Source organism: Pyrgilauda ruficollis, unplaced genomic scaffold (assembly GCF_017590135.1).
Source record: "Pyrgilauda ruficollis isolate IOZ18807 unplaced genomic scaffold, ASM1759013v1 scaffold56, whole genome shotgun sequence".
Lineage (NCBI taxonomy): Eukaryota > Metazoa > Chordata > Aves > Passeriformes > Passeridae > Pyrgilauda > Pyrgilauda ruficollis.
The window spans coordinates 3224197-3234019 of NW_024527266.1; the positions used below are offsets into that span (position 1 = coordinate 3224197).

Genomic DNA, 9823 nt, shown 5'->3' on the forward strand with positions numbered 1-9823 from the left:
GCTTAAATATCAAAGTGGTACCTCTTACACTTATCTAACACATCTGAAAACACTTTAGGAGTACTGCGGGGACTCTCAATGCAAGGAAGGGAAAAGAAAACAAAACAAAGCCTGCACTATTTCTATCAGGGTAACTATCCCGATAAAAACCCAGAGATGAAGAACACTGTTACAAATATTCTTGATAGAGAAGAAGCTCCAAATGGCATGGGGACCAGTTCTCTTAAAGACACCACACAGATGTAAAGTAGCAGGGATGTGTCCACATGGCCTGCATCCACAGAAAAAACAGCACACTAACTCTCCATCAGGAGCAGCTTGCCAGTCCCATATCTTTTGGAAACAGAGATCTCCTGTCTCCAACATTAATATGGCAGCTTCTTCTGCTGAAAATAAACTCAAAACAGAAAACAGACAGGATGTGGCAAAAGTGAAAACAAAAAACTTCATTTTTGGCTTTCACAAAAGCATGGAAAATGTTACCACTGAGGAGGAGCTATTTCTACATAAACAAACATAAATATGAAAACATCACTTCTGATGCAACAAAAGTGGTGTAAGAGGAGGGAAGAAAAGTTCAGGCGTGGTTCTTCAGTTCCATGGGGCACATCTGAATACTCAACCACAATCTAGTAAAGGAGGAGGTGTTTGCCTGCTCTGAGCAAGACCTACCCCCCAATGCCAACAGGAAAAGAACCCCAAACAGCAGGACTCAGAAGCTGCTCTCTCCCATCTGCAAACACAATCTGTGTTTTTAAAATAGATCATCTCATCCAAGGCTGAAAGTATTTAATTTCTAAACTGCTGAGTGAGCAAAGAATGATACACAAAGCTATCCCATGAAAGAGTCTTAACAGCTAAGCCTCCTTCTGCTGTACAAGACACAAACCAAAAAAACACATGCAACCTGGCTGCAAGGTTCTCCTGGAGAGTTGAGACAAGACAATGTTCTTCCTTAAAACCTACTCCACACTTACATTGCTTTAAATATCCACCATACTGAACTTTGTTAAAATACCACAAAAACATTTTCCATTCCCCTCAAATTCTTATTTCTTCAAGAGTTTCGTCATTAAATTATCTTTATTCTGGACCCAAAAAGGCCAATACAGAAGTGCCATGCAGTAGATAAAATCAGAGCCTGAACTTTCTGCATTTATTAGGACACAAGCAAGAGCTTTATATTAGTGAAAGTAGCAGCTAAATGGTTTTTGACAATGTGCCCTAGACTTAAAAGGAATACAAAATCACGGGACAAAATGGTTCAATATTTATTTTAGACCATTTTAATTACAACAATGCCTGGAATTGCCGACCGAGACCAGCTCTTTTTATTATGCTAGATATATATAATAAATAATTAATCTAAGGTGTTTTCAACACCCAAAGGAATGGCATCACCAGCTGAAATGGCAAAAGAGAGGAAAAGGAGCAGGTAGATACGACAAAACAGCACTACACAGTAAGAGAGTCACTGGCACAGCTGAAATCAGTGATAGCAATCCAAGAAAAATAAAATGCTTTTACATTTATTACTTCTTAAATTGCTTTTGCTCTCTGGGGTGGCATCTAGTTTACTTAGCTATGAAATATGAAAAGGTCCCAACAGTGCATTTTTAAGCTCTCCAGCAGCACTCCCAAAACAATCGGAGTTAAGTATGTGACCTGGCATGCAATTTTAACTAGTACAACTAGTTTACATTTTACTGCTCATGCTGGGCAAAGCTTTCTTAACTTCAAGTCGGTAGAAGTCACCCCACAATACACACCTGACACACAGGCACACAACTCTGAACACACATGAGCAATGCTGTGCTCAGTCACAAGACAGGCACTCACCAGACCCACAAACACACGCAGTGCTTGCATCTGCAGCTGCTGCACCCCCTGTCAGCTTAACATGCTTGTCTGTCTGCACAAGTGCTGATCCAAATGCAGTTCTCCTCAGTGTTATTTCTTTAGAGGAGTAAGCAGTCTGAAGATATGCCCCAGTCACAATTTCACAGCTGTCGGCACAGTCAGTGAAACAAGAGGAAAGTGTCACTGGGACAGGAGACCAGCAGGGTCAGCAAGAGAGGAGCAGGGAGCCATCAGCTCAGAAGCAGAAGGCAGAGGAGTCAGGCACCTAAGGCCGACCAAACCACATGGCAAAGTACACACCCACTAAGCCATACTCAAGAGATGATCCGATGCCTACATACACATAAGACCGCACTGTACACACAAACAATTTAACCTTCAACAAGGTCACACTCCTATGTTCCTCATTTTAGGGAAACTAAAATCTGAGAATACCACAAAAATCTTCTGCACTTGCAGCTCACACAGCCCCCACCCATTTTCCTAGCCTACAATCATCCTAAGAGAAGCTTCCCCTCCCCATGCACCCATTAAAAAACTCAGAATCAACAACAAAACCCTTTTACCCTGAGCCATGCACTCTTCTTTCCAGAGTTTTTTTCTGCTCTATTAATTTCTGTTGTCTCACTGTATTTGCACAGCCCTCCTCCCCGCATCCTCCTCTTTTTTTTTTTTTTTTTTTTTTTGTGGACTGACCCACATTGTGATAGGTCAATATCTAACATCCAGTCCCTTTTTTGGAAGGAGACAGGAAAAAGAGAGAAAGGGGGAGGGAGAGGAGGAGAAGGGATGTTCTTCTACATGTGTTACAGATGTTTCCGTTGGGATGTTCCCCAACCTTCTCTCCTTCGAGAACAGGATCAAACACACTTGGGCCATGCACTGCATCCCTTTCCCATACTCCCAACAGTCCAACTCCACACAAACCAGGCAATCCCTCTGCTCCCAGGGGAGAAACACAAAAAGAGTGTAAAGATATTCTGGATATTCTGCACCTGGCAGAGGGGAAAGAGGCAAGAAATAAAAAGGATGTGTTGTAAACAGTTGTGTCCCACATGAAAGAGGATGTTTGTATTTCATTTTCCAGACTCTCAAGAACAAAGTCAAATCAGAACTTATTCCACCACCACTTTTATTCTTTTTTTCCCACCTCTGAGTGCCAAGACAGGGTAGACAACAGTTTTAAAGTTACCACAGGGTATACAGTTTCTTTAAGAGGAATCTGAACTCAAACTCTACAGCAGCATGGAAAAGTATAGAACTTGTGGCAGTCACACACAAAGGAAATTTTTCTAATACATGAGAGTATACTTTTCCACTCAGAAGATGACACATAGAATCTATTAGATCAGATCCATACTTCAATTTAGCAAGTAAATGAGCTGAAAGAACCCAGACATCTTACCACAGGTTTAGGCAACTGTGCAGTGGTGCATATGAGGGCAATGGCACATCTGACTTCCCCAGCAATCCTTCTTTGATGCAGACACGTAGCAGTGATGAACACTGCAGGAGTAAAATCAGTGATTCTCAACAAAGCATGCAAAGCCACACTCACTATAAAGCATTTTTTATTGGTGCAGTAACAACTGATCGGCTTATTTTTGTTTGTAGTTTGTTGTTCTTTTTTTTTTTTTTTTAATTTTTTTTCTCTAAACCTCTGGACATAGGACACAATCATCCTTCCTAATTTCCCAAAACCACGAACTTCTAAATTAATTGCTCCTATCTAACATTAGTTCCTCCACACTTCTCTCCTGCCCTGCTACTCCATCAAGAAAAATAAAAATACTACAGAGGCAAAGTTCTGAAAGCTGAATTAGGACCTTTGCATTCCTGGACTCATGGGAGTCTATACCAAAAGCCATCAGCAGCAATGCATCTTCTCTATACAGGGAAAAATCACAACAAGGATCAACCTGAGAGGGTGCATGCTTAAAAAAAGAACAAAGCTTCAACTCAATGTTTCCAGACATTAAATCATGGAGTTGCATGAAGTTACTTGAAAAGGAATTTGTACTAATGACGTTTGGCTTAAGACTCTTGTAAAATCAGTGCCATTGCAAAGTCATTGGGAGGGGAGAAAGGAAGTCTGTAAGTCAGGAGAGCTTAGAGGAGGAGAGAAGTCACTCCCAACTACTAATAGCTGCAGATAGCTTCACCCACCACTAATCAGTGTTTCACAGCACAACCAGCAAGGAAGAGACAAGATATGGTGAGCCAGGAAGAGAAATTCACTCACTTCTGACCTGCCTCTTGAGGTGACTGACTTGTCTACGTTCATTTCAAGTAACCTGGACAGAGACACAGCTACATTACTGCTGCTGTATCTGTGTTGGAGGCGACCAGACAGCTGTAGGCTCCCAAGCAATCAGCTCAGCAGCCTCCAATAGCATCCATGTCATGTTCTGCAGCCTGAGGAGGGAACACTGGGTTGGCAAGGTCAGCTTTTAAGGTATTATTTCATCTCATCTCCTTCTTGAAGCCTCACTGCTGCACTGTGTAACGTGCTGCAGTCATTTTCTTTGCTGAATCAGAGGGATTTTTTTTTACTAGCGAGTTGATCGGGGGCCACATGTACAAAATAGCCAGGCAGAGATGGACGCTTTGGGGCTAGACAAAAAATGTGAGGCCATGACACCAGCTCTCTGTGCTCTTGGTCACTCTTCATTACACAACATCCTCAAATAGCTGATCCTTTCAGTATCATCAGACTCCCAGGCACTGTGACTGTAAGATAATAACAACAACATTCCCATCCTTTCAATACAGACAAATATCCAGGTACTGTATGGGTTAACACTGCAGGTAGAATGTCAGTTATTTCCCTTTTCAGGTTCCTGTGAATTATTCCCCTCGAGGGGCTATAAAGACCTGGTCAAACTCAGATACAGCACAGTTCCTGAGCAGCTTGCCTATACACTGTGTTCTCCCTGGACACAGCTTGCTCTGTTGCCTTCCCAGACATGTTACCTACACCATCAGAAACAAAAACCCCATGGAAGGTGACCTGATTTTCGAAGAGAGAGAACCTGGCTATGAGCAAGTACTCCAGCCCCTGCCTCTTAGAAGAGAGAGACTCTGAGGTGAGACTCCTGGAGGGAGGTTGTAACTCACAGCTTTAGCTGGCAGAATTTCACTCCCAAAACTTTCCTGGGGAATTGCTGCTCTGAAAACAAGTCCAGTTGCTCTCTCCAAAAGCAGTCCACACAGGAAAAAAAAAAAAAAAACCAAACAAACAAAACAGAAAAAAACAGGGGAAGGGAAAAAGAAGAAAAAAAGTACCCTAAATCCCTTACTATAAGGGTGTTTTCAGTTCAAGCACTGTAATATTTCACAGTTGTTTTAGCTAAGTGTTTCAATCCATCTTATCACAGCGTCAAACTGCTTTCAGAGTCCCAGGCATTCTGGCAGGGTGTGATGTCTTGACAGGAAACCGCTCTTCCACCACAAGAAAGCAAACCCCAATGAGTCTGGGAAGAAGCGAGAACAGCACACAACAGACACAGTGCTCCAAGCAAACAGCTGAGCAAGCCAGCACACAAAACTCCAACCCAGTGCTATTCTCCACAGCACCTCAAACTTCCAGGGCCTTGACAAGCACAATCAATCACAAACTCTAAAGCAGAGAAGGGCTTCTGCCCCCAGCCAGGGCCGTTCAATAACACACAGCTGCTTTGTTACATGTACAGTCAGCAGCAGGCGTGTACTAGAAAACTCGACTGTACAAAGGATAAATTGCAATTTCTCTCTGAGGCTGTGCTATCCTTTTCATATAGTAGACAGGCCAACCTGTACATTCGCTGCTGCTTTCCTTGGTTTCCTCAATTTTAGGCTGGAAACACTAAGAAAACGAGTCATAGCAATGGCACTTCAGAATCCGCAAGTCTGATTTGAAACTTCATGTTTTACTTCAAACTTCATTTAATACAACACTGGGCTCTTGAAGCAGCTAGGACCAAATAACAAACATCTCCTGAGGAATTCACTGCTTCCACCAGACATTGCTGCAAGAGCTCAAAGATATCCTTAGAGCTGCTCGAAAACGAAACAGGCATTTCTGCTAGAAGGAGCAGGTAACAATTTATCTCCCTCAATGTAAACATAAGCAAATTAAAAACGAAACCAAAACAGGAAGGGAGAAGGAATGAAGGGTAAGTCCCTCACATGGAAATTAAAAGGTTGTCATCTTACACCAAAACATGATTATTAGATGCTTTAGTTAATGCAGCAGTAGAACTGGGTAGGAAAAGGGACTACCTTTTTTGAGGGGGAAGGAGGTGTTTCAAAAGCTATTTTGTGCTAGGAAAAAAAACCACCCACCCTTCCTTTATCCATGAGAAGAAAAGAATCCTAACCCCACAACTGCAAAAGCTCACCTCCCAGCCTGCTACCAGCAAACAGGCAAAGAAGCTGACAGAGAACAAGGCAGATTTCTAGCTGGATTCTGTCAAATGATTAGAGACCAGACAGCTCAGAATGCTTTTGTTACGCCAAACCAGCCAGTCACACTGAACTCTACTTTCTGACCAGTTTATCTAAGAACCTTCCCCTTTTGACTGCCACGTGTCCTAAGGAGACAGACAAACTGAAGTCCAAAAGGTGCCCAGTGGCTGGGAGTGGCTGGCTCATCCCCTTGCTCCACGTCTCCAAACACAACCCGCTCAGCGCCCTGAAATGATTGTAGAGACCTGAGTGGACCACAAAGAAAAACATCTGCCCACACCACAGAGCTGGGCAGAAATGCTGATTTCACTAGCAAAGCTGCCCAATCATTTTGCAGCAAGACCAAATCACTCCTGCTCCAGATGGAGAGGCACCCACCTGCTTCTTCCATGGCACCCAGGGTTTACAGCACAACTGCAATAATGATGATATTAAGGACCTAAAAAACTGCCCCCCTAGACCGGAGCAGCTTTGAAGCCAATTTTCTTTGGGACAATGGTGAAAAGAAAGCCTGAAATTGGCTTTTCTGGGATACCTCCACCATAAGAAAAGCTCTCCCAAAACCCCTATTGCTTAGTACTTAGCCAGCATCCTAAAAAGCATAAGAGTTTATTTTTTTGCCAACAGTACCACACAAATACAAACCTTTGGTATTAGAAACCTGAATAACATCAACATTTCTAGAGAAATCTGTGTTCCCTTTTAGGGCAGGTGTTAAGCTCTTAGACCAAAGGGTAACATCCAGCAACACAAGTTCAAAGGCACAATTAACTGCTGTAATAAAAGAGCCAAGTCTTTTTTAGTGGGATGTATGCTCTGTTACATTTTCATTGATTGTTTTCTTTTTTTTTGCAGGATAGGAAAGCCATTTCTATTCACCCTATTAGCCTTTGCTCTATTATTGATCAATACCTTCTATTTTTATCTTTAACAGAGGTAAACAGTCTTCTCTCCAGGGAAACCTGTCTTTATGTCTTCAATAATTACGCCTGTTCAAGCTCCTAACATGCCAAGAATAATTTCAAACTTTCTGTATGCAGGAGCCATCTTCACTATTTCCTCTAGATTTCCCACTCCTCCTCCTCTGCTCACTCTTGACAGCTTCAGAGTGTTCGAGGCAGCTTTCATAGAGCTGTCCCTGAAATCACTCTAGTCCCTTTCCACAATTCACCAGAACTCAGTCACGCACACGTTCTTCCAAAGCCCTTCTTCCACTACACACTGCAGCTGCCACGGCTGAATTTAGCCCATACAGAGCAATTGAGATTTCGAGACACCACGAGCATCCGAACAAGACCACGACAACTCACCTACAGTGCAAGAGAACACAGGCACAGCGTCAGCCTCCTCACACACCTACCACACCAGCACCTGCACGAGGCGTCTGTCAGTCCATCCAGTCCGAAGCAACGGAAACCCAGCAAACACAAACCTGGTACCCACACTACTGCAGCCTCCTGAGCTCCCAGCCCACCCAGGAGCAGACACACCGTGCAGACAGTGACACCCACCCAACGGCACCAAAGAGCGTGACAGCACCGGGGAACGAGGGGGCTGTGCTGGGGCGTGTGCATGCACAGGGAGAGCGGAACAGCTGCAGCAAGGGCAGGCTGCGGGGAGGGAGGGAGGGAGGGAGAGCAAGGAACTGGGGGGGCTGCACCGGGAGCGGGGGCGAGGTTGTGGGGGCCGCCCTGCGAGGCTCCGGGTAGGCGCGGGGGTGGGCGGTGTGAGCGCTGGTACGGAGGCCATGCGGGAGGAATGTGCGCGGAAGGGGAATGGCGGGGGCAGCCCTGAGGAGAAGGGGCGCCCACCGCGGGGGGGAACGGGGCGTAGGGCTGAGTAGGGACGGGGGGAGTCGCGCGGGTCACGCCGGAGAACGGCAGAAGGAACTGCGGGGGAGCGGGAACAGCGACCACACCGGGCCGGCGCGGGGCGCGAGGTGAGTTCGTGGGCACCTCAACGAGCCACCCCCGCGCCAGCGCGGCCCCTCCGGCCCGGCCCGGCCCGCGCGCCCGCAGCCGCTCCCGCCACGTCTTACCATGCAGCGGGCGGGCGGGCGCGGCCCAGCCCGGTGGGGCGAGGAGGGGTCGGGTCGGGCCCTGCCCGCTGCCCCGCGGGCGGCGCCGGCACCGGCGCGGGGGCGCGGAAGCCTCAGGAGCCCATGGCGACGCCGGGCCCGGCCCGGCCCTCCCTCCGCGCCTGCGCACGGCACCGCGCGCGCCAGCGAAGGAGGGGAACAGGGTGACGTCACCGCTCCTCTCTTAAAGGGGCAGCGCCGCCGGGCGCGGGTGACGCGGCGCCTTTCCGCAGCGCCGGGCAGGGGCCTGCGCTTCCCGGGACCGGGCACACGGGCGGGCCAGCGGCTCTTGTCGCCAGCCCGGCCGCAGGCAGTACGGGCTTCAGGAAGAGCCTCCCCAGGCAGATTTCCATCCGACCTCAGCGCCGATTTCCCCCAAACCCCGAGTGAAAGAAACAGGCGGAGAGGTGTTGGAAAGCAAAGCCGTGCCTCTACTCGAGTCTGAACGAGGCACTCTGAGTCTTAAAAAAAAAAAAAAAAAAAAAAAAAAAAAAAACAGAAACACAAAAGCCGAACGAAGAAAGAAAGTAAACGCACCACACCCTAGAACATTTAATAGGACTGTGCTAGCAAAAGGAGGCAACATCCTGCCCGCGATAGGGTTGATGATTTTCTCCTTTTCTCCTGCTGCACTGGAAGGCCCCTTGCCCATCTTGGAACAGATACGGAGCTGCTACCGCACGTGCCCCAAAATGGCAGCGCCTCCCCGTTCCGTCCCAGGGCAGAACTCCTGCCCCAAACGCCCCCATAGCTCCTGGCCCCTGCCAGACCACGGCTCTGCTGGGCAGTGTAGTCCTGTACACAGGAAATGTTCCCTTCTGAGCCAGCAAAAGCACACTCAGAATGGAGACAGGGCAAATGCAGGATAAAGGTAACCACAGAATACCCCACAGCCCTGGCTAGTTCCCATTCCCCTTCCTCTTCCCATCCCTCCTACACTCGTGCCTGGAGCTGGAAGACACATGCAGCAGGGAAACAAAGGAACAGCTCTTCCTGGCCAGCTGGCAGAGAACAGGCTTGGAAAGAACTTCCAAAGTCACCAAGATCCATAATTTATTCCCAGCAGGTGTTTCTGAAAATAAGTTTCAAGGGTTTGACAGAGCCTGGAAGAAACAGGCTTCTCATCAGGATAATGCAGGGATGTGTAACTATAGGAGCAGCAATTTAGAAATAAATCAGTATTAAAATTTAGTATTTTACTGCCAGACTGGTCAGACAACCAAAGGAGGAGGAACCCAAACAAACCACACCACCAAAAGCAGACACCAAAGTAGCAGGTGCCACTCCACAGAGCGTTCAGTCTGTTTGCATCAGGAACTGTGCTGCTGTCAAGTGCTCCGCACCCCTCTCCTTCAGGACTTCAGTTTGAAGAAAACAAAAACCACAAAATCCAGGGTCCACCTCTGTTGAAGCCAGCGCACACCCAAAGCCAGCGGCGTG

At 47.0% G+C, this 9823-nt stretch overlaps 1 protein-coding gene across 3 annotated transcripts in view; it reads right to left on the reverse strand.

Moving 5' to 3' along the window:
• TMEM184B (transmembrane protein 184B) overlaps positions 1–8509 on the reverse strand; it is a 30544-nt gene extending 22035 nt beyond the window's left edge. For 2 of the 3 annotated variants that reach the window (XM_041481369.1, XM_041481368.1), the window contains exon 1: positions 8345–8499. In XM_041481369.1, the coding sequence (XP_041337303.1) occupies positions 8345–8347 (3 nt within the window). In that variant the 5' untranslated portion in view covers positions 8348–8499. Of the gene's footprint in view, positions 1–3265; positions 3367–8344 lie in introns of all 3 variants that reach the window. The other variant, XM_041481370.1, reaches the window with a different exon arrangement.
• Positions 8510–9823: the final 1314 nt, after the last annotated feature.